Source organism: Dermacentor albipictus, chromosome 10, assembly GCF_038994185.2.
Source record: "Dermacentor albipictus isolate Rhodes 1998 colony chromosome 10, USDA_Dalb.pri_finalv2, whole genome shotgun sequence".
Classification (NCBI taxonomy): Eukaryota; Metazoa; Arthropoda; class Arachnida; order Ixodida; family Ixodidae; genus Dermacentor; species Dermacentor albipictus.
Window position 1 is genome coordinate 53182412 of NC_091830.1, and position 27904 is coordinate 53210315.

At 43.7% G+C, this 27904-nt stretch overlaps 1 protein-coding gene across 1 annotated transcript; it reads right to left on the reverse strand.

Annotated features, from left to right (window-relative positions):
• Positions 1–631: 631 nt before the first annotated feature.
• LOC135907686 (venom metalloproteinase BumaMPs1-like) lies at positions 632–27249 on the reverse strand. Its single transcript, XM_070527325.1, has 14 exons — positions 27074–27249; positions 22964–23136; positions 20799–20888; positions 17577–17700; positions 17452–17505; positions 17257–17369; positions 16550–16621; positions 16333–16472; positions 16204–16253; positions 14339–14447; positions 9816–9968; positions 6100–6250; positions 2415–2540; positions 632–728 (listed from the first exon to the last, which is right to left on the reverse strand). The coding sequence occupies exons 1-14, from the start codon at positions 27165–27167 to the stop codon at positions 663–665; spliced, it is 1515 nt and encodes a 504-aa protein (XP_070383426.1). The 5' UTR covers positions 27168–27249; the 3' UTR covers positions 632–662.
• Positions 27250–27904: the final 655 nt, after the last annotated feature.

Genomic DNA, 27904 nt, shown 5'->3' on the forward strand with positions numbered 1-27904 from the left:
GAATCTAAATTCCATGATTAGACAATTAGGAAATTATTTCTCGAAGTGTGGGATAAAATACAGGGGTGTTCCAAGTTATTTTTGTGTCTCAATACATAAAGGATCGTTTTCTTGAAAAAGTAAATTGAACAACAGTGCATTTTTACGGCGAGATTACGGCGCACCGGTCCAAACCGGTCTCCTTCTGGGAATTCATTTGAAATGAATACGCCTTGCAAATTACCGACTAGTATTCGTAAATTACTCTATTTACCGTCAAATTAATAATTATTACTTTAATTAACACATTTTTATTACATAGTTGAACATGTGTTTCGATTTCTCGGGCGAGCAATGTCCGGCTCCCTAAATAATTTAGCTTAGGAAGCGGAACTGTGTTATCGCCAACATGCGATCATTAAAAATACCAGAAACTTGAAAATCATAACCACGTGTATCGGGTTCGGTGTCGAAGCCCATTGTGTCACTATAAAAGAAAACAATGTATTTATTGGCATTAGTTTTTTACGCACATTGTGACCTCAAATTTTCTGCTGTGCGAAATCATGCTCAATGTAGCCGGTAGCTATCGCACAAGGCTCAGGGTCAAAAAGAAACAAAAGAAGAAAGTTTTCATACACAACTAAGCAAAGCCTTTTGACAGAAATATTTTATTCACGAAGCTATTTAACTGGTTCGACTGGGTACCTGCTTCGTATAGTTCGGCACCCGCCGTTGACACAGACTTTCTGCAAGGTACACAAAATGAGTATAAACAATTTGGCTTTAATAATGCCCTTGGTAAAAGATGCAAATCAAACAAGTACGCGTTGTTCGGAACATCAATAATGCGCACAGGAATGGCAGCAAAAAGTCACGCTCAACTGAAAACCTCACGGATAAATTAAGCAGGCGAATGAAGGAGCTGCACTCTCAGGAACAACCGTCAGTTTCAAACAAGCCATACTGCCAAGGACACCGCAGTATATCACATTATGGGTAAATAAATACCAGAGTCCTATTTATGGCATACTTCATATTCGTGAGAAAAGCGAGGAGGTATGAAAGTGGAATAAATGCCGAATATATCGCTGTTGGAGGACATGCGATGGTTACGTAATACACGCGTGATGCTATAGCGATTACACTAGCCTGAAGGCTGAACGTGAGTACATTTTTTTTGTAGGCTTAGATATACGTATTTCTAACCTAACTCTGGATTATTTTGCCAGTGACACTTGAGGGATTCGAGGCAGATGTGTGAAACACGCTATGCTGGAGGCGCCATGTCTGTGACGTTGAGATTATCCAAGTGGTTACTGAAGCCTCAATTGATTCTAAACGTGTCAAAGCTGCGACAGTCGAGACTCTTGTTACGCAGTGAGCGAATTGAAAAAAAAGGTGCAATTTTTACTCGTTTTTCTGCATTTTATTAGAGGAAGTCAATAGGCAGAATGGCGTAAATGTCACAACAAGGTTTAGGGTTCGCCTTAAACGGCTGGAAAGTTAAGTTTTTGTTGTTTGTTCTTTAAATAAAATGTGAAGTTGGTCATAATAAACACGTATTGCAAACTATATATAATGGTATCGTTCTACTGTTTCATTTGGCGTCAATCCACGTCTACCACTTACGAGTGTTTAAAAAAATGTTTTCTCTAACATGTGGCACCAGAAAGAACCTTAGGCGCAATAGACTTTTCATGTGCTTGGAAACACGGGATTCCCTCATTTTCAACGATACTGGCATAAAAGGTCTGAGGAGCACTTTTCTGGTTTATGTGCCTAGACTTCAGCACAGACAGCAGTAAAATATCGAATGACCTTCATGCGTGAACTTCGTGGCAGGAATGAACTTCCTGCCACGTCTGTCGTAAGCAAACTCTTCCACCCAGCTGCAACTATGCAGCGCAAAGTGAATAATTGATGGATAGCAGTTTCACATCTTGGTGCGCTACCTTTACCTGTGCAGGCCTGAATACTGGAAAATGCCGTGGGAGTTAATCGTGTTTCTTCATTTTACTTTAATATTTCGGAGCGAATACCAGAACTAAGTGTTCACGTCATCTTTGCGAGAATTGCAGTAAAACAGAAAACAGTTAACGTGAAACTCACTGGTACATATTTTGTTAGATATGCACATTGGCATTTAAATTAAAGGTATTGACCTATACGGATTTGAAGAAGCAGGTTAACGTGGCTCAATTCAGAAACACTGCCAGTATGCTAAAATAAATGTACCTGGGGATGCAGTGTTTCTTGTTCTCTTTTTCTACTGAGCAGAAAAGCATACTACTCTTTTATTTTACAAAACTTTCTCTTGGGAAGAAAAGTGTAACTTTGTAACAGTAGGACATGGAATTTGCTGACGCATGTTCACGTGCACTAAACCGCTGATATATCCGACCAATATACATTTGAAAGAAGTGACAACCTACATGACGGGATTCTATTCCTTCAACGCTTGTTTCGTTGCATCGGGAATGGTCGGGAAGAAGTGTTCGAAGAGTTTTATTCAGACCAGGTGCTGAGCATCTGGTGTAGCATCTTGCCACACCCTCATCCTGTAAAAGTAATAATGTTCACTTAGTCTTCCTGCGCCTAAACCATATGGAATACTTTATGTGTTACTTCAAAAAGAAATCTACTCTTTATTCGTAGTTGTTCGAAGGACCAAACCTCACCTACATATCTGCTAGACACATGAATAGCGCATTCCAAGAAACAATTGGCTCTTTACTGCGTAATACAAGCGTTTACAGCACAGTCACAGACAAGTGTCGAAAAGTAAGTGCAAGCGCTGACACCCTACTAGAGATGTGTTTTAACTTTAAAAATTCGCAAGCACACCACCCCCAATTCTGTGGCACGTAGACAACATAAGAACAGAGCAGTGACGGGAACCCAAATAATAAAACAAACTAAATACATACAAGGCAACATTACACGCTGAACTACCGAGTATCAAAGTTATTTTTTTTTTCGGAGAAGGCACTTGTGTCCACCCTGCTAATTCGGGCATTGGCGGTTCCTGTGGCCCATCCCGTGATCCGCAGCCACCGCGGCCCCATTACACATGGCCCGGAATGCAAAAAAAAAAATATTGAGCGTACGTTAACACTGATCAGGCAATAAATATATTCTCGGTGTCCCCCGCAGTGAGGTGTGTAATAATGAGATCGTGGTTTTACTACTTTAAACCCAGGAATTCATTTTTTTTATTTCGTCTGTGGCTTCTGATGTGCGTTACCAACTAGCACTGTTTTCATACCTCTTGTAATGCAAAGTTAGCTCTGGGCGTTTCTTCCTTTATTTTGGTGCATGGTACAGTGTTCTAAGATGCAATACTTTTGTGCGTGAGGTTTGAAAGTTCCCCAGGCAACCCTACAGTTGAAATCAAATGTCTGCACTAAGTAGCCAAACAGACAATCCTCCTCAATCAAAATTTTTCGGTTAGCACGTAAATTGAGGGTTCCCAAACGCTAGCAATAAAGCGTTGCTCTATGAGGGCTCAGACTCTCAGTAATGGAAATAATCTGATCTCTCTCATTCAGTTGTCCTTCTCTGGTATTGCGATGAACATTCAGTGATCAGCTGTAGATGTTTCGGACCCTGTGGGACCGTAGCGACGCCTCAAGAGCCGCAGTTTCAAGCACTAATAATAGAGCATATAGAATGGTAGTGCCCACATGGAGAGTATTTGTCGTGGAGTAATAGTCCCTGCACCGCAGTGTGCTTGTTCAACTGGCACATGCCGGCGAGCCTTTCACGAAACTGAAGGTGGCGCATTCAGGCAAAGTAGCGCGACTTTTATACACTTTCTAAGAGCGCTGCTTGTATCTCTTGGCGACAGCTTCCTACGGGAATTCCGCGGGATGAGCACCTGCTGGAGCGCCTGCTTAGGCGTGGGTATCTAGGTGCTTGACTTACCGGAACGGTGCGCAAGGACCTCCGAGGACACGAGAGCCTCGATAGTCGACGATCTATGGCGGAGTACGCCGCCGCAGTGTTGTGGGAGTTGCATTGGACCGCGCAAGGACGTGATGCATTTATAGAAACTGTCAGCAGGTTTTCTTCGTCCGGCATTCATATGGGTATGCAGAATCGCACGATGGCAAACACGTTCGTACGAGGTGCTGAAATTTGTATGTATTTGCCGTCGCTTCAGATATGACTGTTCATTCTTTTGTACACAAGTCGCATTCAGTATTTCTGTCACGTATTTAATGTACTTTACATTTTTTTGTGTGTGTGTATTCACTTTGTGTACCATACTTGCCCTGTGTGCTTGAGTGTTTTGTGCACTGGGAAAGGGTCGGGGAAGGGGACTGACACTCAGTCAGGCATTCGTGCCTTTTTGTCAGCCTCTTTGACAGAGATTCTCCGTATTATTTTCGGTCAAAATAAACATACATTCATTCATTCATTCATTCATTCATTCATTCATTCATTCATTCATTCATTCATTCATTCATTCATTCATTCATTCAAATTTGAGTCCAAGATCTTCTGGCGCAGTGGCTCCGAGGTTCTACCCACTTGGCCACAAACGGATGCATTGTAATGGCAGACTAAGGACCATATTAGGACATGTCCCAGTGGAAGATAATATTTTGTGAAGCTGTGGCACTTGTTGCGCCAATAACTTAATATAATTATTAAGGCTATTCATAATCCTTACATAGTAAATGATTTATTTCAACGGCACGCGCGTATGCTGGCTTTTACTCGTTTTCGTTTCACCGATGTGCCATGCGTTGTACTCGAGACTTTGCTACTTGGAGAGGATCCCCCTTAAGTCATTCTGTGTCAAACCGTTGCTTGTAGTGTAAGCATTCGAACAAGTTTGTGAAGTGTGTAAACGTTTATATTAACTTATTCTGCTTTAGATCCTCCAACAAACGTTGTTTCCAAAAGCTTGCAATCACAACGTTTACAGCCGTCGAACAATATCCTTTGTTGGCGCGAAAATTTGGAACAATATAGCTAGCTTGATTAAATGTCGGCCAAATTTTCCACTGTCACTCAAGAGCCTCTTTGTTTCGGTTGGCTACCAGTCACCATGTTAGCATTATGCTTGCAAACTGCTGCTGATATTGTATAAATACCACATTGATGCTGTAATTTTTATACTAGCATTCTACTTCCTAATTGACGGTGCATTTACACGGCCATTTAGTAATGGATCCTCAACTAGCCATATCGGATATGGATCCGGATGCTGTCATATCTATATATTGTAAATATTTTAGGGCAATAAAACATTCTTCTACTTCTTCTTCATCTGTCTTTGTCGTAAAGTTACGGATGTGCGAAAATTCTGCTTAATGTTTCAATACGTTTAGGAAATATATTTTTTATTGAAATCGTTGAAAATCATTCAGAAGCTTCTTTATATTTATGTTATAATTGGCCAGTTTTGGTTAAACTGGCGCATTGTCAACATGCGATGAAGCGCGCTTGCACAGGCGCACGCACACGCACACGCACGCACTTCAACTTCCGTTCTATCGTTTCTCGCGCCCATGACGACAATCGGGTCATGCTACTAAGGCTATACTACGGTACTAAGGCGCCATTATGGTGCTACTCACTGTTAGATCCAGTGTTTGCTGGGGGCCACAGTTATGGTGGCATAGCAAAGGCTTTCTGTTCCAAAACGCGCCCACTTGTTAGCTGTAATTACTTTTACTGACGAAGTTCTATTTGTAGAACTCATTTTTAATGGTACGACGCATGGTGTCTGGTTTTATTTGTAGCTGTAAAGACCTTCCCTTTCGAAGAATCTGAACTTTCTCCTGTTCTCATAGTTCGTTTTGCTTTTCTTCACCATCAGAAATACTTCGCGTTTGATTCTTAACGTCGGCTGCTTAGTCGCATGTATTGCGCGCACCTTGCCCAGATATTGGCGTGTTGTCGACAAAAGATGCTTGCTCACCAACGGAGGGCTGCGGTTTCATTCCTCGGACGGTATTGAATTCATTCCTTCTAAATTGCTTTTCACTTTTGGTGTTTATCATGTTTATCAGTCATGTTATCGAAGCCTAGCTGATTTATTGCCAGGCTAACGTGGGTAGGGGTAGGCAAAAACTTGTCTCCAAAAAAAAAAAATACCAAACTCACCGTTGCAAAGTGGATGTTTCGAACCTCTGGAAAAGCCAGCTGACAGACTTGATCCCTGTTTAACACTTTTCCGGGTAGCTCATGTGTGTAATACGATTTCTTTATTTTGCGCTCAGCGTTTGTTTGCCTGAGGCACCAACCCTGGCCAGACCTGGACAAAACAGAAAGATAATTTTCCAAGCGCTTGAACATTACCTTTGCCCAAAACAAATAGCTCCATCGATAAAGTGTGGCTGTGAGCATCGCCATTAACGGTACTCCCGACAACGAGGAGGACAGCTACGCGAACCGCCACCGCGAGCAGTCGTTGTGCCATAGGCTAATTGCTCCGCCCGTCGCCCCTTCTGCCCGCTTTAGTAACTTTGGCCGCAGTCGCTTTCTATTGTTAATTATTTTACTCACAACTATCATATATGGTACATATTCTTAAGAAATGAAGAATGGAGAGAGGGTTTACAAGAAGATGAATGCTTTAGGTCATCAACGGTGGCCGAATTAACAAGGATGGCCTCCACGTGTAGTCGTCGTTTAGACCAGGAGAACTTGCCTGACCAAAACATGTCTGCTTATCAAATCGTTGCCTTCCGGTTCATACTGCGCACGCTCGCCTACCGTGTGTTAGGCAACCAGTATTCAGTTGAAAATATTATATGAAATATTGCTGTGCACACAAAAAATATGGTACTGCGACTCCCACACCCTGTGCCATGTACTGCATAGCAGCAAGGTGAGGGGATCAACAACGTATAATCATTATGTATTACGCCTGCAAATTTCGGGAAGAACGGGTAATTCAAGATAGCGGCGGAAGTCTTTGTCACACAGGAGACATGAAATAGGACCATGATGATTAATCATTTTCTTCGAAGCAGGGCCTCAGTGAGACTAAACCACGTGCCTCATTCGATGCCACTAATTTAAACGGAAATTGACGAGGAACAGTTTCTGCCATAGACTGATTTCGTACATTCCTTGAAGCCCTTGGCAGTCATCATCCTTTGAAGTCCCCTGCGGGATGAACGCATCTGTGGCTAACCAGCTCAAGTTATACCGGCCCCTCGTCAACTGGCTCCATTCAATTATCTAAAAGTTTCTAACTCCATGAATTCATTTGTCAGCCGCTTTACGCACTTTTTTACCGCGAAATACACTGGATTTGCTCTAAAGCGTGGCCTCCAAACTATCTTCCGAGGTCGCAGGTTATTGATGCGATATGGCCCAGACGCTAGGCGGGCCCGCAAGGCCTGCGCCTAGGAAAGGAGCTTCTCCACAAAACATGGCGCTTTAGCAGGCCTTTCTTGGGGCGGCCTTCGCTGCAGTTACGTGATCACTCATTGACATCACGTGGTCTTAGGCAGCCGTGCCGAATCAGGAGTCTCGTGACACCATCCCGTGACGAACGCGCGACGCTCCGATTGGTTGATGTCGGCGACCACGTAAGAGAAGGTACAGAAACGTTTCTCGACTTCCCCTAGCCAGAGAGCGTTCGCAAGATTTTCGCCCGTGGAACAACTGCACTTGAATAGCTGTATACAGGTTGTAATACAACAAAAATATTTCTTTTAGCTCACAGCATTCTGCAAGCTCACACCGAAAGTATACAATCTACGGTAACTGAGGAGCTTGCAACCATAGCGACTGGAGTCGTTATGGCGACGTGTTCGCATTACCTGTCAGTGTTTCTCTGCGTTTACGAATCTCATAGAAATCTAACTGCGAACTAGTTTGTTCTTCAAGGCCTTTTGTGTCTCAATCCGGCCACGAAGAAGATTTCTGCTAGCGTTTCAGGTTCCAGTGTGTAACTCATATGGTGAGATTGATGAGAAACAATGGTATTATGGCAAAAATGAATAGTTTGAACGCTTGAACCTGACACTTGGTTATAACTATGACCTCCAGATTCTCAAAGAAAAAAAGTCAGAAATGATAGCTAATAACGCATTTCTCTCTCAAATGAAAATGCCAGGCCCAATGTTTTTCTCTACCACACCACGACAAGTGTGAAGACAGATATCGATGTTCCGAAGAATTGTGTTCTGGCTGCGCACTGATCATGATGATTTGAGGCGACTAATCCTTTACTCTCGCTACGTGCTTTTGATGATGAATAAGTATAGCGAAAAAAATCACCGCCCAAGGACTCCGTACAGATGCTTAACAAGCGCAGCTGATACTTGCGGACTCGGTGTTTATCACTGGAATAATCCCAAAGGTTCATTAAAGAATTACTCAATTACTGTTTATATCTTCGTTTGTCGTAAAAAGATTACACACACGCTCGCCTGCGAAGGAGAGAACAATGTCAGTGAAGCTATGTCCACAGTCTGCCATTGCCGCATGCAATTCTTCGACTATCAATGGCTCATACGCCCTGATGCTATGGCTCATACCCCCGTAAACGCGGCCTCCCCACCACGGCCACATTCATTCATTCATTCACAAAACTTTATTAGTGACCTGACGCCCGGTGTTTTCAGACCAAGGTGGGCCGCGTCCACGTCGGCGCCGCCAGGCCGAGCCTTATGGCGTCATCGTGGACCTTCTGGACAGCCCGTAGCTGATCTTTATATGAAAAGCTTATTATCAACTTGGGCCAGTAAAGCCATTCTTCTTCGGGGTCGGCGGGAGTCGTGGGACAGCCCGAAGAGAAGCGATTTTCCACGCTGCAATAATTAGCGACAACGGAGCCAGCTGTGAAGAATACAACGACTATGAACGCAGAAGCAACGACAGGTGCGGGTTCGCACAGTTGCGACGAAGGGCACCAACGAGCTACCTGTGGAATAAGACGACGGCGCTCGAGCCATTGCTGATGACGAAAGTTTTTGCTACACAGGCGCGGACAGACTGATTTTAGTTTCGCCTAGCAATATGAAGCTTCGCTTTAAAATTATCGGCGCTGTACTACTTCACGCCCCGGACATCGGGTGCTGCACACTGCAATTTGAGTACTCTACATCTGTGACTTCATACCGCCCTTGAGAAAGTGGCATCAGCCACTACAGCGTAACATCGCTAAAAAGTTGCATTGAGCGCGCGGTCACTCACTTGAAAACATAATGCTTTATTTGCAAAACGCCATTCAAACTTTCCCATTTTTTTTACTCGCATTGAAGGTGAACTATAAACAGAGCTGGCACACAATTTTTTAAAGTACACATGTAAGACTGTTCTAGCATGCACAATTATAATAATAGTAAACTGAGGCTTCCTGGTGGTACGCAAAGAGGTCTTTTGCTTAGCAATTTATAATCACTTTCAATGTGTTAGACAATGACTCCAACCTAAATTTATATGATACTCCATGACAGTCTCACGCACTTAGACACATACTCGTGCTCTCTATGGCAATTTCGCATGTGATGTTGTTGGTTATGCTAATATTAGTGAAACGACCTGGGATCGCCAAGTAGATTTGGCTTGCAATTGCTGCACCAGAGCATCTCTCTCCACGTGAAATAAGTCGCGATGAGTCGATCACTCTAGTCTTCAACAGAGGCGTTCCTTGCTCAGTATCCGCGCAGAGATAGTTTTGCTATGGAATGCCGCACTTCCAGCTTATACGAAGTTTGTCGGCCACGACGCAACGAGGATATGACATTTTAATATCATACTTTACCAAGGTCTGAATACTGAAAAGTTCTGTAATTTAGATAACTTTTTGGCTACAGCACTTAAGTTTTCATTATAGTTACGGCTTATGTTCGCGCACCTACCGTGCAAGACGTGTCATCGCAGCGTTGCAGCATCTGGAGAATTTCATGCTGTTGCTGCTATTCGAAAGGCTGGTCATCATGAAGCCATCATACCATGGGCAATCCTTGGATGAAAAGCCAGTGTATTGATATCCATCGTGTGGGCAACCAAGTCTAGTTGTTGGAAAGCAAATAAAAAAGAACACACGAGCAAATGGAAGTAACTAGTTTCGACGTCATACTATGTGGCCGGGAACAAGACAAAAAAGCACAGCTCTCAAAGTGGGAGAAATACTCGTTAAGATCGGTGTCAGCCGCCTATGTCTTGGTTAAAACACGTTGGCGGGCTAGTTGGTTAGAATCCATGGTAGAGTGTATAAGCGTGACTGGACGCGCTTATACACTCTACGCTGCGTCTGTGTATCTGTTTCTTTATTCGTCCTCGTCCAGTTGCGCTTATACACTCTACCATGGATGCTAACCAGCTAGTCCGCCAACGTGTTTTAACCAAGTTCATTTCTAGTACATCGGGCATTCCACCGTGGCATCTCGTTGAACCGTGCCGCATCGTCCCACTGAAGCGCTGCCTCTGTGCGTCAGTTTCTTTCTTCGTCCTCGTCCAGTCACGCTTATACACTCTACCATCGCCTATTTCTGCCCTATTGTTCGCTGAATTTTTGCGAGTATAATAAATCGCTAGAAAAAGAAAACCTTATGTAGAATTTATGCATAACTTTTTAGTTCCTCTGGATTTGCTGATCACACTGTGGTGAACAGCAAAGCGGCAAGTTGAATTAGACCATACGATGGGATTGCTATGTGAACTATAAAATGCCAGAAATTAAGGTAAGTTTCAAGAACACACAAACTGTAAGCGAGATTTAAAAAAAGAACATTAACAAGGACCTATACAGAGTGCAATTCAGAACTACACACATGACGACGAAAAAGTAAAAGAACCTCCTTTTAATTAGCAAGACATCGGCTCAACAGTTAAATTGGGTTTGTGTTCATGTTGCAGCCACTCTACTATCAACTCAGCAACTTGTTCTCAGCCATCCGCTCGAAAACAAAAATAGTGGCATTCCTTGATGCACCAGAGCTCAGGTTGCCTAGGTTACGTCGATGGTCTGTCGACCTAAATCCAGGCAACTTTTAACAGCGATGAGTTCTCGAACTTCACTCCGTTTACGTGAATGGGCTATGTGTTCTGCCGAGAGGGCAGAACACATAGCGATAATGAGGAGAGATAATGAGGAGGAAAGACAGCAAGTAAAAGCCACAGAGTTTCACCGGCCCCATACGAAGAAATAGTGCCGCACCAAATGGCATGAACTTTGCGTTGACGCTGTATTTTGAATGAAGTTAATGCAGACAAGAATATTCAAGGAAATTTACAAAGATTGCAAGCTAAAATTAGGACCAACTATGGTGTAACTACAAAGAGGGAAGTGCATTGCCTTTTCTAGGCCCGAGCAGACTAGATGAGGACGTGCCAGCTTAAATACTTACAACAGGTTGCAATGTGCGTCTACTGCCTAAAAAGATAACCCAAGCACAATCAAGTGCAATACGATGATAGTCATCGAGTCGTTACCCGAGGGACAGTCGCACTTCTAGATGGGTTGGCCTTTCAAGTTCATGGGAGCAGTGACTGTTCAGAGTTGGAGATCAGCCAGAGAGGATTATAGTCTTGGTGGATGATGTTATGCGGATACCATACACTGTAGCAAATGGTGCATGCGACGTATCCTGGCGGCCCTCATCACAGTATCAATATCGCCGCGGTTGTGGTATCAGTTGTGGTATCGAGTTGTGGTAAGTTTTTATGGCATGATCTGAAACGATGACAGCGTTGATGACATGTGGGAACTCTCATCATTCGGTCATCCTCACTGAATGAGCAGAGGTCGCCACATGTCAGGTTAGTAGACGAATGTGAAAATTCCGAGCTCTTTGTGGAGAACGCACCTTTTACGGAAAGCTCGCTATTTCCTTATTCCCTTTCTTCAACTCCCTGGATCGCACGAGCATCGAACGCGCTGCAACTGCAGCGATAAAACTGTGTGCCTAGACCCAATCGAAGGCAGGGCTAGACAGCTATTTTGCGAACATTTGATTTCCCAGGCTGCCAACAAAATGCATCTGCCTGTTATGTTTCGCCATCGGTTTTCAATGTGGCGCCTTAGGCTACAAGAACATAAAAGGAGAAAAGTAAAAGCGTTAGGCCATACTAACTAGACTTGTAAAACCGGCATGAATATAGCAACTATTATCCAAGCAAGAAACTTACTAACGACCTATATTCTGCATGTAACATAAAAAAATGCAGACAGAAATCGGCAGTATAAATGCTGTGCAAATAGACCCTAGCTAAAACGGATATTTGAATCCGGGAAGATTACATTCCCGGATAGTGCAGCAACTCAGAACACACATTGCGAAGCTGTACGTCAGAAATCATAGTCAATTCGCCAGAGAAACCACTCGCCAGTGCCATTTCCACGCACCGCAACAGCAAGAGATGCATCAACCTACTACCAGCAGTCGCCGGAAATGGCGCCAAACACAAAATCAACTTGTCTTTTTACGCAGAGAAAATATGTGCCTCGGAATCTAGGACATGCACTGCTGTTTGGTTTCTGCAGCGTCGTGAACATCCTAATGACAGAAAGTGCTTCACGGTAAGGCCACTAAACAACATCCCATTTCGAAGGGAAATTGCCAAGCCATAGTAACTCGATTGAACAAATCATTAGTAAATCTGGCATGAACATAGTAACTCTTGTTCAAGCAAGAATTCAAAGCCCGTGGCCTGCTCACAATACGCAAAGTTGAAGAAGGTCTAAATCTTCAATACAATATATGCTTTGCAAGTACAGCCGCCCTCCCCTTAAACGATTATTTAAAAGCAGGCGATATGACATTTCTCCACAGATAACAGCTCAGAAAGAAGACAGCAATATTGTTGGTTCCAAATCGTGGTCATGTTATAGGAAGTGCAAAAACAAGGAATTCACAAATCTGCAATCCCCAGTCACCGGAAACGAAGCAGAAGATAAAATCAACCTCGCCTTTCACTCTCAAAAAAGGCGATGCTTGAAATAGAGATCATGACCTATTTCTTCGTTTTAGATGGATTACGAACTTTTTAGCGACAGTACATGCGCAACAATGAGACGTCCAAACCATGCAGAATTCCGTTACTTGAAGATGAAGACGTGCGTCGTGATGGCTAAGGCGAACTATCTTTTTGCAGATATCGTGGTAAATCTATTCCGCTTTTGCGAAACCATTGCCGCAACACCAATGAAGCAGCCACATTTTTCCCGCCAAACGCAATCGTTCTATCATACGGTCATGCCAGCACCTCTCGAAGAAGACACGGTTGATGCGGGATCATGCGCACTAGGCACCAAGCTATGCACGAAGCACTCGTGGGCAGGGATCCAGCATTTCACTTCCACTTTGGCAGAATAAGCAGTCACCTCTTTGTCCTGTCAGGGACAGGTACCTATTCGTAAAGCACTCTCGTATTTGACAAAATGAATCAGTAGGAATATTTAATGACAGTGTTAAAGTCTTGCTCAAGTGTACTCGCGGGCGTGACTGCTGCAGCAGTAGGCGAACGTTGCGAAGAGCTTCTATGCAAAGAGATTTTGAGGAATTGCAAAAAAAAACAAAAAAATAACGATGAACTCATCAAAGTAATATAATGCTCTCGCCATAAATCGGAAGCATGCAGATACTTCGCGCCAATGAACAACATTCACATATCGCTTCAATACAAGAGTGTTGAAACGTAAAAATGCATTTTTAAAGGTGGCAGAAAAGCAATAATGCTCGATGCAGCACTGGTGCATCCTCAAAGGTGCTATGAGTTGCAATTAGTATATTTAATGAAAGTAACTGAACTTTGTAAATAATGTGTTCAATACTTATTGTACAAAGACTTTCAAACAATTCTTTTGAAATGTCACATGTCCTCATTCAATTCTTCCTTCAGCCAATATATATATATATATATATATATATATATATATATTTTCGCATTCGCATTCTACCAATACATTCACATTCCACCTCTTGGCTATCATTTCTTTTATTGATCTGCTCATGGACAAATATAGTAGAACGTATTCACTCACTTCTAGAATGCAGCATCAATATACCAGGGGCACATGTTCGCAGTGAGCGCATCATGTGCTGTGCTTGCCAGTAGCAAAAGAATATTTAAAAGACTATTAACAAAGAAAAAGTAGTTGCCTGCTGTACTTGATCCGTAGCTCATCTTCTAGGTATCGCTATTTGCTCGTCATATTCCACTTTTTAATAAAAGCTCAAAAAGGTGACAGCTCGAGAGAGACGTTATTTCATGGCATGAAATTCTGGAAAGGCCCTGCGTTTCTATAGGAGAAAGCTTTGAGGAAGACCCTTTGTTAAAGCTAGCTGCCGTGATCAAAAATGTTTGAAACCAATATTTCGCACTGTGCATTCTGTCACAAGTAGAAAACACGCAGAGCAAAATTTCAAGAAAAACTTACATGTGTCCCAGTTCGTGAGCCATCACTCTAACGCCAGCGAACGTTCCTGCCTTGTCTTCACCTATACCCACCTTGTCTGTCGCACAGACACTTCCAATAAATGCCATCCCTAGAACGTTGTGCAGTTTGTTGTCAGTGTCTGCATTACCATGAGCAAGAACTCGTCGCCACACTACGCCACAAGGTTCAAAAAAGTTTAGAGGCGGGAATTAACAAAGGGAGAACGCCTGCTTGAAATCGTCTTGCATGTTCTTAATGTTGCGCAAGAAATAGTACAATACATACAATGGCCAAAGGAAGTTCACTGGCGAGTGCCCACTTTTAAACATATGCCGGCAAAATCCATTTGGCGCCAGAGCTGGTGTGACGAACAAAATGGAGAATCAAGTCACCTTATTCTTTTTTTACATATCATGTTGCAGGCAAACAGCTACGAGTGTTCAAGCAAGCATGAACTTGACTTCTAATATATCAGACTCATTGAAGCACAGTACGTACTTCTTGCCTTCGAGTTGTAAATACTCTTGACAACTCAGGTTTCTAGTGGCGAACGTACAATATGTGTTTTCATTGAGAATTCACGTTGACACCATTCGTAATACAAGAAGGTTTAGTAGTACATACAGCACGCCTTCGTAAACGGTATAACACAGCAGCAGACGGCTCGCTTCAAACTTAAGCTTCACCGATGGTACCAGATACTCAGTGGTGTTTTGTCATTTTATGCTGTGATTATCGTCTCCTCGAAGTAAGCGCACAGGCCATCCTCGAAACGGCACCACAGCATGTTTTTTTTTTCTAGCATCATTTACCGCAACTTTTCTTCGGTAGAACTAAAACCATAGTTCAAGGTTGGTAGGCTGTGTCCTTAGTACACTGACTTATTTACCCGCTACCTCTAGCGAACTAGATAAAACCTTTCTTTACATTTTTATTGCGCAAGCCTCGGATAGATGAGACTTTTGCTAAGCAATCCCACTCGTTCAGGTAAGGTTAAGAATAAAGTGCACTCTAAGGAACAATGATTCGTCAACTGTTCGTCGTATAATTGCTAGACCAACTTCAAGAGAACTTGTTACTTTGCAAACATAAAGGTACATTATACCTATTGTAGAAGCTCATTTTAATTTTTATTTGGGCCGTCGTAGTCTATACAATAAAGCGTTAAAACACGCAATGTTTAGGGAAAGTTCAAGCTTCGACTTTTAGGTTCGGAAGTCTGCACCAAAATTAGATACCGATATTGCACTACCGTAAATTGAATTTGCTAGAGCAGTTAAAGCGCATAAATCCTACGAACGCATTGACAGCTTGCGGCATATTAGCATCACACTTTCAAGGAGGTTGTGTAAGATTTACTCGCATATTTCTAGTGTGTTAAAAGCGGTGTATAAACCACCGATTTTCGTTGATTTTGATGTCCCATCAGATTCAAGTTAAAGAATTGCGAATGTTTTTTCTACTCACGCTGTTGTAAACTTGATGTTTCCATTCTTCTACTTTCACTTCCGCAAATTTTCGTAAAACAGAATAATGGCCAAAATTGAAACTCTTTTCACTATAGTCGGTAAGCTTTAACTTCAAATTCTATATCCAACAAACTTCATTGAATTTATTGCCGTTGATATCTAGCAGAACGAATTCAGCGTTCCAAAGAATTTAAATATGAGCTTCTGTAGCAAAGATTTTTTGTGCCAGCCTTGAGAGGCAATTCCATAATATCACTGAACGAACTTGATAGAAAGACATAGCGTGTTCCTATTTCCCTCTGCGTAGAGTAAACTGATGTATTTTTTTCCGCAGCTTCTTCAATAAAAAATAGTACTTCCACACAATTTGTTCGCGAAATGTGGGAGATCACTTGCCTTTCTGTCCTGATTCCCAGCGCCCAACTCCATCGTAGCCCATGTCAAGCCTGTAAGATCAAAACTCATTCTATCTAATGGAACTTCCTTTCCCGGTAACGAAATAAGTATATGCGCCGCCATACTCACCCTGTTATTACGTATACTGCATCATATTCTTCGTACTTTTTATGGTTCCATTTGACGTACCGTTGTAGTTTGAGGAGCGTATCAAAACCTTCCACGCGGTTCTGTCCACGTCGTACGAGGAACTCTTCTTCCAGCTTGTGCTAATAAATCGCATTTGTCAACAGCATATGTAGACCAGCCAACTTAAGCTATTGGAACACATTCTGAAATTGCTTACATTACAAACTTCCACTGCACGGAGCTTAATTTCGACTTCTGGGTCAGATACTGTGAGATACCGTATGTTTACCTGCGTCCAAAAAAAGGTATGAAGACAAAGTGAGAAGTGGAAATCGCGAACACTTCTACTCCTTACATGGATTTTTGACGTTTCTCAGAGGCCATTCCCAAGAATCTAAGAAATTTTCAATGCGCTACGGAATTATTTCACTACCACGATCGGAGAATTCTCACCTATGGCTGCGGCTTGAAGAAACGTTTCGTAAAGGAGGAGGAAATAACTTTAATGTAACTTTAACGCCCCGCCTAGGTGACGGCCAGGTGTTCGTGGGTCCAGGCGACATCCTCGGCCCTCTGGACGGCCCATAGTTGATCCTCGAGGGCGGGGCTGAGCAGCGCGCTTTCCCAGCGTGTGCGAAGGCTGTTGCTAGAGGCCGCGTTCTCGTTATTGTTACATATCCCTCGGCATTCCCAAAATGCATGCTCCAGAGTGTCTCTGGATTCACATGTGTTGCATTTGTTCGTTTGAGATGTATCCGGATATATGATGTGCGAGAGCACAGGATTCGGATGCGTCCTAGTTTGTAACTGCTGCCATGTGACATACTGCTTTTTTGTCAATTTTGGATGAGGTCGCGGGAATATGCCCCTCTGTAAACCACAGTGTTTTTTGATGTCATTTATAAGACAAAAAATTTTACTTACAGAGTTCAATGAAATTATCAGATATTTCAGCATTTCATCTTTGGTAAAAAACTGCTTCCGGAAGTAACTGTCAACAATAATGATCAGTTCTAAAGTCACATTGAGCAGTGGGCCTGGAAGTTCATAAAGGAGAGTAATAAAAATGTAGTCCAAATGCGCTCAACTTTACATTGTCAAATAGTGTGCGTGACCTACCTTGCGGTACAGGATTTCTCTGGGATATGTAAGAACTCACAGGTCGGCGGGATGCTGCAGCAAAATGAAAATGCACATTACAAAAGAAAACGGAGAAATGACCTAAAGTTTTTTGAAGGACTTACTTTTTGTGTCGTCTTGATATGTTCCGGGGGCAAGGGCGAATAGAATGTGAGGATTATTCCCTGGTCTCATTCCTTTTTGTGAAGACAAAGGCTTTAGGCCTTGTTGCGGGCTGATGATACCTTCCTGGTCAAGGAGTAGAACTCAGGTCAAATGCATTATGACCTTGTTGCAACGGGGACAGCTGCGCGAAAGAATTTCCTTATGCCCTTGCTAGACTTTCTAGATGTTCTTTTTGAGGAGCTGAATAATGCAACAATGCCACGTCATGGTGACGACGAAGCCTGAACTGTGAGTAACCTAACTCTCTGGAAGGTGAAACCATGTGTCCAAAAAAAGAAGTGCAGCCCTTAATTATAGCAATAGCGGGCCAGTCGTCGAAAGCAGAATTACAGCTACAGTACACCAGAAATATGTATCATTGCGATAGCAATTATACAGACGCTCCACACACATTTCCGCCGTCATGCATGCCATTGGCGCTGGCGTCTCCTTGATTCTCCGTATAAAGTCCAATTGCAACAACATTGTGGCCGCGAGCCATACGCTATACGTGCGCGTGAAATCATGCGAGTGTGAGCCCATGATTGTGGCTAAATCTCGTCCGAGCAAGGAAGGAAGACCGGGAGGAATCGTACCGTCTTCGGCCGTGCGCCAGGCACTGGGGGCGGCGGAGGGGCGTTTTTCACCGGCGGCTGCTGCGTATGCAGTGGCCTCGTGTGGCCATGCGGTTGCGTTTTTTCTTGTAAGCGATCTGCGCTCAGTGCGCCGGGTGCTGATAGCATCGTGTGCGCTTTGCTGCCACCGCTTAGTTCGCATCTAAACGAGAGGCATCGCGAAGGTCAGTGTGCTCGCTGCTGCTGCCGCACTTCCTCGCGCCAACGTTTGGACAGCGATTGTCCGTGGTCATCGAGTGAGAAGTGTTCAGGTTTGCTTGTGCGTGCATGACACCATGCTTATTAGAGTAAGTGAATGTTTGCAGGTTAATGTGGCCGACAAAAATACTATCATTAATTCATAAAGCTGTGCGATAATTCGCTATCGCAATGGGTGCTTCGCCTGTTGGACGAAGCAGCGACTCTTTTACACGACTCTCATACAATCTAGCGTAATCGATTGTGATGTCGCTTGTTCGAGAATTTTCTTTTAATTCGCGTTGTACAGCAGTGTGATTAGATAACACTATTTCGCTATAAAGTCAGACTGTATTTTGTGGAGAGAGAGAGAGAGAGAGGAAAGGGGAAAGGCAGGGAGGTTAACCAGAGGGGAAGATCCGGTTTGCTACTCTACGCTAATGAAAGAGGGGAGGGCGAGGTGAAGTGATAACAAAGTAGAGATAAAGAAAGAAAGGAGCACAGACATTCAATCACACTTGGTCACTGTCGACGCACACTGTCACCACACAGCACAGTAGCACTTGCAGCACTATGAACATATGCTCATGCTACAGCCGTTTGTCTAATTCTGTAGCCCTTAAAAAAACTGCAACAGTGCCCTCGTCGCCCTCTGCTGCGATGGCTTCTGATGGCGGCATTTTAATATAAGTTCTCCTGTTACGGGTCTTCCTATAATAGTTATAGGCGCATCTTTAGGAGCGTCTTAGAGTTTTCAGAGTGTTTAGAAGGTTAAAACAGTCACTGGAATAAAAAATAAGATGCTATATGTACGCGAACAGAACTGTAAATTAAGTTTTCCTTGAAGCATTGCATTAGCACTCGCTAATACAGCCTGAATTGCTCGTAACCTGCAGTGGCAAACGCTAATAAAATTGTGAAGTTATTTAAAGGGAAAATTAAGAATAGTTGGCATTTATGCGGACTCAGGAACAGAACAATAAAAAATACGGAAATCTTGAAGGCTCTACATTCCCATAATATTTCGAAGGAAAGGTGTTCAGGAAAATATCAGTCAAATTCGAGAAAGCCTAAACGAGACTCCTAAACAAAAATGTTACTTTGGAGTCAATGTCCCAGTGCATTATTCATGGGAAAACAAACTCTTTAGAAACTAAAACGTTTATTATAAGTGGTACCAACATGTCCTTGTGCAGGAACACTTGTGTAGGTACGTTTTCCATGTAGATACGCTGTTAAAGGGAACATGCAGGCTGCTACATGTTCCCTCGAGAATGCATGCGCGCATGTTTAACATAAATGTTTCTGTGGTAGGTACGGCTGCTTCTAGTACTTTCAGAAGAGCTGGTAATATACTATGCAAATATATAAAAAAAACATCGTCATGTTTAGCGTACATGTCAGCTACAGCAAAACGGTATTTTCCCACATTTGTCATGGAGGGTAAAAAATGTCTCGAAACTGGTGCCATCCTGATAATTTATATCTGCCTGGTGAACTCCACGGCTAGAATTTGTTAATTGCAATATCGGCGCTAAAGTAATTAGTTAAAAACTGAATGAGTGATTTTTGTTTATTAGCCATTTTGCATTTTAATTTTTTTTGTGAAAATAATGTCCGCCTCTTCTAGTTGACCAGATCTAGAACTGTAATTGTGCTATCTGACACACGCAACCTTTTAAAATGTTTGAAAGTGTTCGCAGAAATACCCGGAGCATAAACAATCATCATTGCAATCGATTCTAAACTTGGTGTGATGACAAAATTTGCGCTGTTTCTCTCAGATGTAATTTCTGCCCAAAAGCAGCACTCCGCTATTTTGAATAAGTAAGGGCAGGGTCTGATAGGTTGCATGTTCCTAACCCTCATGTCAATTATGTTAATGGACATCTTAGTTCGGCTCCTAAACAAATGTACCAACTGGATAGCTGTATATTTTACAGCTTGCCTGGGCTCGTATACAACAGAAAGCTGTTGCTTTCTCAATTCACACCGACTGAAAAGGTTAGGCCATACTAGCTGAGTCTATCGAGACAGCGTGGAGAATGTCCATTAGCTACAGTGTGACAAGAAAACGTGCAGAAACGAAGTGAGCATACAGAAAAGTCACTGACAACTGAAATTTGAGACAATTTGAGAGTCAGCGTTATGTGTATTTCCCCCTTGCTGTCTGCTGTCTTATTGCCTCCATTGCGGTTAATAATAAGTCATTGGCCAATAGCCCTACTTTCTGTTTTTATGGCAAGGCGATAAAAAAGGGGACTTTATGAACGTTTGAGTTATTAACATACACTACAGCTATGTTAAAGGCTTAGTCTGTTGTTCCAGAAACACACCACAGTCCGTAGTAAAAAAGTGCTGGCATCTCACCACTTTCAACCCATTGTCCTCCGATACAATCACAGACGCAAGTGCCCGAGAATCGTGATAAAGATTTTCTTCGAGCATTTCGCCGTCCAGCTGGAAACAGTAAATGAATATTGGTTGGACAAGGAGGTTTATGAATCCACTGAACGATTATACTATATTTTTTCTATTACCATTTTCTTAAAATGGTTTTATGATAATCGAACATAATTTCCTATATTTAATATCGGCTTCACTATATCCTGAAATTAAGACGCTCAAAAAATTTCTTTCGAATATTCTTATAGGAGTCTATGGGTAGGGACACAACTTCGAAACAATGACAAGGGAGAGACAAGAATCGAATACGGAGAATGTGGGACCGCCGGCTAAATTTTCTTCTACAAAGATGTCCCCTTTTTCGGCAAAGTGCGATGTGCGCGAATGCAACGTGGATCAAAAACTGCTTGGATTATATAATATCATTGCCTCAAGGATATCACGTGAGGCCCTCTTCTTGTTTGCTTGAGGACGTTTCTCTGGTTGAACTGGCTTGTGCACACCTAGTCTTCGCCATGAAAAACAAAATATCAGCGGAGGTTAAGTTGGTCCCCTACTCACTTCATCATTCTTTTTTTCTAGTTTGTGGGTCGTACTTGTAGAATTATAGGCCTGATAGCTAAGCCTAGCATATTTTCTTCACGGGGAGAGGGGAGACACATGAGGTACCCTTGTAACAGCAGGTATTTTCTCAAACACTTCTCGCTTATCCTTTCAGGATTTCTTTTATTGAAGAACCATGATATATTTCTTAACTACTTGTCCCTGTTATCACAGGGGCAAGTATCATTATTTATAGTAATAAATATATTCATAATCATTGAAATTAGGCGTATCACTGCGTTCTTGATTTATTAGCAGTCTTTTTTCGGAATCACATCCTTGTCCTACTCATTTCACGCCATCGTACTTCACTGGGTGGGTGCCAAAGTGTATGCGCACCTCTTTAAGGCAGACATGGGTCAATGGGTATGTGTGGCGCGTCAACGAAAAAGAAAAGGAAGCTTGAGAGAGGAGCCCGGTTATTCTACTTGCGTCGTTAAGCTCTTGAATAAATTGCGTGAATTTGTACATGCCATGACTATGTTTTTTTTCACCCTACTATAATAATTTTAAACATCACTATATTAATCATCAGAGACATCATACCATACAAAACTTATGAAGTACATGCCCGATATAAGAGAGCTTGCTAACTGTAATAATTATATTGCCGTCACTAATCATCTATGAAAGATGGATGCGATAGTCATTTTTATCCTACAGGGTAATACCGTTGAAACAAAGATTATGATTTACTGTACTTTTGAGCTTGGCTCCTATACTTTTGGAAGGTGTTAATCGGGGACGCATGTTCATGCGCTTAAAGCACATTTTCATGACATTATTTGTAGAGTGATGCATTTTATTCAAAATATGCGCTTTTGTGAGCATTTTGCAGTATAAAAAATAAAATTACGTGATGCCTGCACTCTCGAACTCTCTTTTAGATACACAGCAGAAGGGCACGCAATGGGTTGTTTCAGCAGGTAGTTACCGTTGCCTGTTTGATATTTCGTTTCAGTGTACTTTGTGCATGTTTTGTCATAACAACACATCTCAAGATTTCTACATTCTGCGCTAAAAAGCATTGCACACGCTTCGATCTTTTCACTAATGGCGATACTTTAGCACCTATTTTGTAGTCTATCTTCCTACATAATTCGCTGCACGAGTTCTCTAAAAGAGCTCATTAACATAGCCACGACTCTCTTCTGCAGTGGCAAAACACCTTGTGCCAAAATTGATCGCTTCCAATAGATTACGTTAATAAACAGGAACTTAGATAACGGCGACTAAAAAAGAAAACCACCAGATTGAACCTATTCAGTGCTAAACAAGTTTATTATATTATTGTTATGTGTAGTAAGTGAGTTCTAAGTACCAAACACAATGCAACCAGCCAACTTAGACTAGAACGGCGGGTTTTAAAAGGATCCCTACAATAACCGATAATGTTTACCGTATATAAATAACTGAAATGAGCAATAGCAATGTCACCCGGTAATTTAGACTTGTACGATGAGTTGCATATATGTACGATGTATTGCATATATAAATAATGCAAGGAGCAAGATTTTCATACTCACGTAGTTATGTTCCATAATATCGCCTTGGTACGCCCTCAGCAAAAACTCCTTTCCTAATAAAGAGCTCTTCTGCAGGTTCAGCGTAATGTCTTCAGCTATTCTGATGACCTTGCTTCCATCCTCACTGCGGCTTTCAAGGAGGCGCGGGTAAACAACACCTAGCACTCGAGACACTGTAAGAGGGTAAAACAAATTATTGCAGCGGGCAAACAGTTCTTGCATCGGTCCTAACCTAAATTGCAGTGATAGAGACAGTGATTTCTTAAATGGCGCAAGTTCTTCACCACCATCTTGCGAGCGGGAAGTTCCGCGAGAGAGACTTGCCTCGCAGGAAGAGACCCCTGAGCCCACTGAGCCCACCAGCCCGGTGGTCGATGCAGCTGCCTTTGCGTCTGAGCTGCGCCGGCTGTTGCCAGCGCGAGCAGGGGCCGGGGAGGGTGAAAAAAAAATTAAATTATGGGGTTTAACGTGCCAAGACCATTTTCTGATTATGAGGCACGCCGTAGTGGAGGACTCCGGAAATGTTGACCACCTGGGGTTCTTTAACGTGCGCTTAAATCTAAGTACACGGGTGTTTTCGCATTTGGCCCCCATCGAAATGCGGCCGCTGTGGCCGGGGTTAGAGCCCGCGACCTCGTGCTCAGCAGCCCAACACCGTAGACACTGAGCAACCACGGCGGGTCCGGGGAGGGTGAGGCGGCCTTGACTGCGCCCACGTTGGAGGCTGCTGGCGGTCCTGTGAGATCGCTACCCGCAGCGCAGGCTGCCACTGAGACCTTTCCCGGTGCCGGCAAACCCTAGGGTAGCCTGGCCTGTTTGCTTGTTGGGCGGTGTAGGCTTAGCTACTTCCACTCCGGAGACAGGAGCCACAAGTGCCAGCTCGCTGCGTGCGGGCTGGGCACTTGGCGGTGGCCACTGCGACGCTGCCTCCCCGACGCGGCGCATCAGCATAAGGCGTGCTGTGGAAAGGCCTTCCATTCACACCTTCCATAAAAGAAATATTTTCTTTGACTTTTAGGGTGATTATTTCTTTTCCTTTCTTCTGATTGGGACAGGGACGTGAGTATGCTGCGTGGTCGCCACTGCAGTTCACACAGTCCGGTGTGCCACTACTGTTGTCGGGGGGGGGGGGGGGGGCTGAACTACAAAGTTTGAGCAAGTTGTTTGACTACGACAGCTCTGGAAGCCAAGGAGAAATCTATGGCATTAGAAGCACCATCTAGGGATTTTGATATATTTAACCTCGTGTATCCTGTTTCAATGATCTCTGCCTCAAAGCCAGATGCAAATGCTAGGATAAGATGTTTGATGGGATTTCTTTGTTGTCCCGTCTAATGATAAAACGTTTTACATTGGTGACATGTTGATATTTCCACCAGTCCCGGAGTTCAGCTTCTGACGATTCTAGGAGGTCTGCCTCTGACACGGCTCCGCGTGAGCTATTGATCAATCGGTGTCGTGTAACCAAAACTGGTATGTTACCAAATGTCACAAGACTGCCTAGCTTCTCGTACTGATGTTTCTGAGGGATCTCAAGAAGGTTTCCGCTAGACATTTTCATCCCTCTATAACCTCACCCTGTCGGTCAAATGTTTTAACGCGATAGCGTTAAGGAGCTCGTGTCGCAGAAAAGCCGGTGTCGTCGGCGTCGGTGTCGGCGTTGCGGCGTTGACCGTGAGCGATAAATCACGGCAGGCGCTTCATAAATAAAAAGCAACTTCCAAGATTGGCCCGGTGGGAATCGAACCAGGGTCTCCGGACTGTGAGACGGAGACGCTACCACTCAGCCACGAGTTCGATGCTTCCAAGCGGTGCAAACGCGCCTCTAGTGAATGCGGTGTTGCCTTCGAAACGAGCCGTGGAAAGTTATACTGCGGTGTATATCGGTAATTATGAACATGTAACGTACAGAAGTCACAATTACACGAGTTGCGAAGTGCGTTTCCGCTGCATTTCTTCTGCGCTTTCCGCACACGCAGAGCCATCTTGCGGCAAACACAGAAGACCCCCTCCTCTCAATGTACGGCGCTGCCCCGACAGGAGGCGCGCCGCGCGCGCATTGGGACCGCTGCCAGGCGCGTCGCGGGACTCCCTCTCCCCTGACGACGCTTCGCCGTGCTCCCGGTCCTTTCTTTAGATTACTATCTATCTCTCTGCCCGTGCCGATCGCGACGTTTGGCTGGCGTAGATCGTTTCCCCTCCGAGACACCGAGTTCTTTGGTTCGTTCCGTTCGCTCAGGCGCACGTTTCGTTGCCGCGCCGAACGCTGCGTTGCTCGACGCTCACCGCGTGATAGGTGGGCGCTAAGTCCGATGCGGGGCGCATCGTAAGTGATCGCTGTGCCGTAGCGCATTGTCTTATACCCCTTGGCGGGTCGACGGGAACGCTGTCGCGTCCCACTCTTGAAGGCGAAGCTTAAGCGTCCTCCAATTTTTTTCAGCTATGAATAGAGAAATGAATCTGGCCTGTGTTTCAGAGTTCACACTGTGCACAACATGGAATTTTGGATACGTCTTTTTGGTCGGTTGCAACATGTGTTTAGCTCATCGGCCTGCCCCCTCTTTTGAGGGTGACGATCAAGAATGCGGGGAAATGCTGCTGTTGCCATAGTACTTCGGGTTTTTTTTCGGGAGCAATGGAAGCCACCCACCACGGAGCCCAACTTGGGGACTCGGCAGCGCTTAACGCGTAAGGCTGCAGGCGCCAACCGTACATTGCTATCATAACCTAATATATTACACCCAAGGGAGGGCACACACACAAAGTTAATCCAAGCAGCCTAGGAAAATTAGGAAGTGATGGAAGAGGAGAGATGACAGGACAGTAAAAGGAAGGAGATAGGAAAGAAAAAGATTGAAGAGGGGGACAGTGAAAGACGACTGCCGATTTCCTCCAGGTTGGTCACTCTAAAGGTGCCGTCTACATGAAGCAGAGGCCAAAGAGGTGTGTTGCCTCCGCCGGGGCGCCGTGAAGGTCCAAACCCCCGGCCCTGATCCAACCCCCCGGATCCCCCTTTCCCCCAACACGACTCAGCCGCGCACGGTTAGACGCGGGAGGGTCCAGCCCTCGTGTTCTCCGGTACGTGGTGTCGCAACACACGACATAATACTATAAACTTCCTAAACTTTCATCTCTACTGTATCCAATATCTGTTTTTATGTATGAGTGCGCTAAACACAGACTCTTGCCTCTACCTTTCTTTATTCTGTTCTCTACCACAATTACATCCCGATTATTATATAAGATCTTCCGCTATGTGGTCGAGCCCTGCCAGTAAGACTTCCCCTGAAGTAGGGCAGGATAGTACCCTTATACAGTACACACGTAATTTAAAAATTGATTTAACTTTATTAATATAAGGACTTCGCTACATTATTTCCTCTTAATAAAATCTATCTTGTACGTTCAGTTTCTCATTTTTCTAATCCATGTAATACACCCGCACTGAATAATCTTTGCCTGTCTCCTACCCATAAATTGTCGCCAATCTGGATGAAAAAAAGAACGCGCACCCAAGCATAGTTTAACCAGGGAAACGGACAGTCTGAGTGTTCCCTATCTAAGCAGAGATAGTAGGAATACTAAGCTACTAGGCCAAAAGCAATTTATCAATCGACAAAATTTACCTTTGTGCGCCCATCACTTCTAACACAGCCGTGAAAGAACTAACTGCAAAAATTACAGGTCCCACGACATCATCAAAACGTGCGTAAAGCACTTTCAAGCCCCTGATTTGGCACTACGAACTGCTCTGCAAATAATAAACTCCAATTGTTGAAGCTGCAGCCGGAAAGCTAAGCCACCAAATTTCCGAACACGCACTCGAGGAAGTCATCAGCCACCTCATTATGCTGCTCTTCCTAGGAAGCTTGTAGCTCCATTCATCTAAATAAATCGCCAGGGCGTAGCAATTCTTTTGGGAGCGCTTCAAAATTGTTTCCAATTTGCATAACAGTTATACGTGATCCCGTCATTCGATGGATTACATTGTGATCGCCGCACGGAAAGGGCATCATGTGAATCGGGAATAATTCCTTAGCTTACCAAATGTGCTTAATTTCTGGCGATACATTGCATAAAAGAGCAATGAATTCAGTTAAAGTAACTTACATTTGCCGCCATTCGTCAAGTACGGAAGAAAAAATAAGCAAACTAATAAGACCTCTTGTGACAATACTGCCCATCGCAACAAATGGAATGCCATATGCTTGCCGATCTACACGAACAATCTACCAAACAAGCAACACCAAACCACTTGGCATAGGCTGCAGCAAGATAATTTTTTCTCGCCAAGGCAATAGTGGAGAGAAGCACTGGCTTGTTTCTGCTATTTATTGCTTTTAGAGGTGCTGCGATTTGGTTTTCTTTTACTGGCACGGTAGCAAATCTGTTAGGTCAAACGTGTCATCAGCCAAACTTTGAAGAATCATACGGAGAAGTAAAGACTCAACGCTGTTCTGTGCTCTAGGTCAAGCTTTGCATTTTATAACATTTAAGAACAGAGGTCATTCGACTTCTACGCGAATGTTGATTACTGCGCGTAAAATGCCGCTAAAATACCACAGCAGATTAAGCATCAAATGAAGCAAAAAAATTCGAGGGCACCTAAGCACTTCTCAAGCGCTGTGAGTGAGAAAGCATGAATGTCCAATTGAACGTCACTGAGCGGTCCTTCGAATTATGAACTGTTCGTGGACAAGCGAGCACGTCGAGACGCTTGGTCAACGCCTCCTAGATACCACAAGAACGGTGCACTTCGATCCGCGTCACGCTATCTTTCTAGACTGCCATAGAAAAAAGACGCTCCCGAGTAAGCCGTGGGGATTTTGACGTTACCGCATTGGCCACTGCCGGGCGTGGCAATGAAAATTTCGATCCAAGTAGCATCAGTTCATACGGCAGAGTACACAGGCTTGCAATCTAGGAGGTGCTGGTTTAACC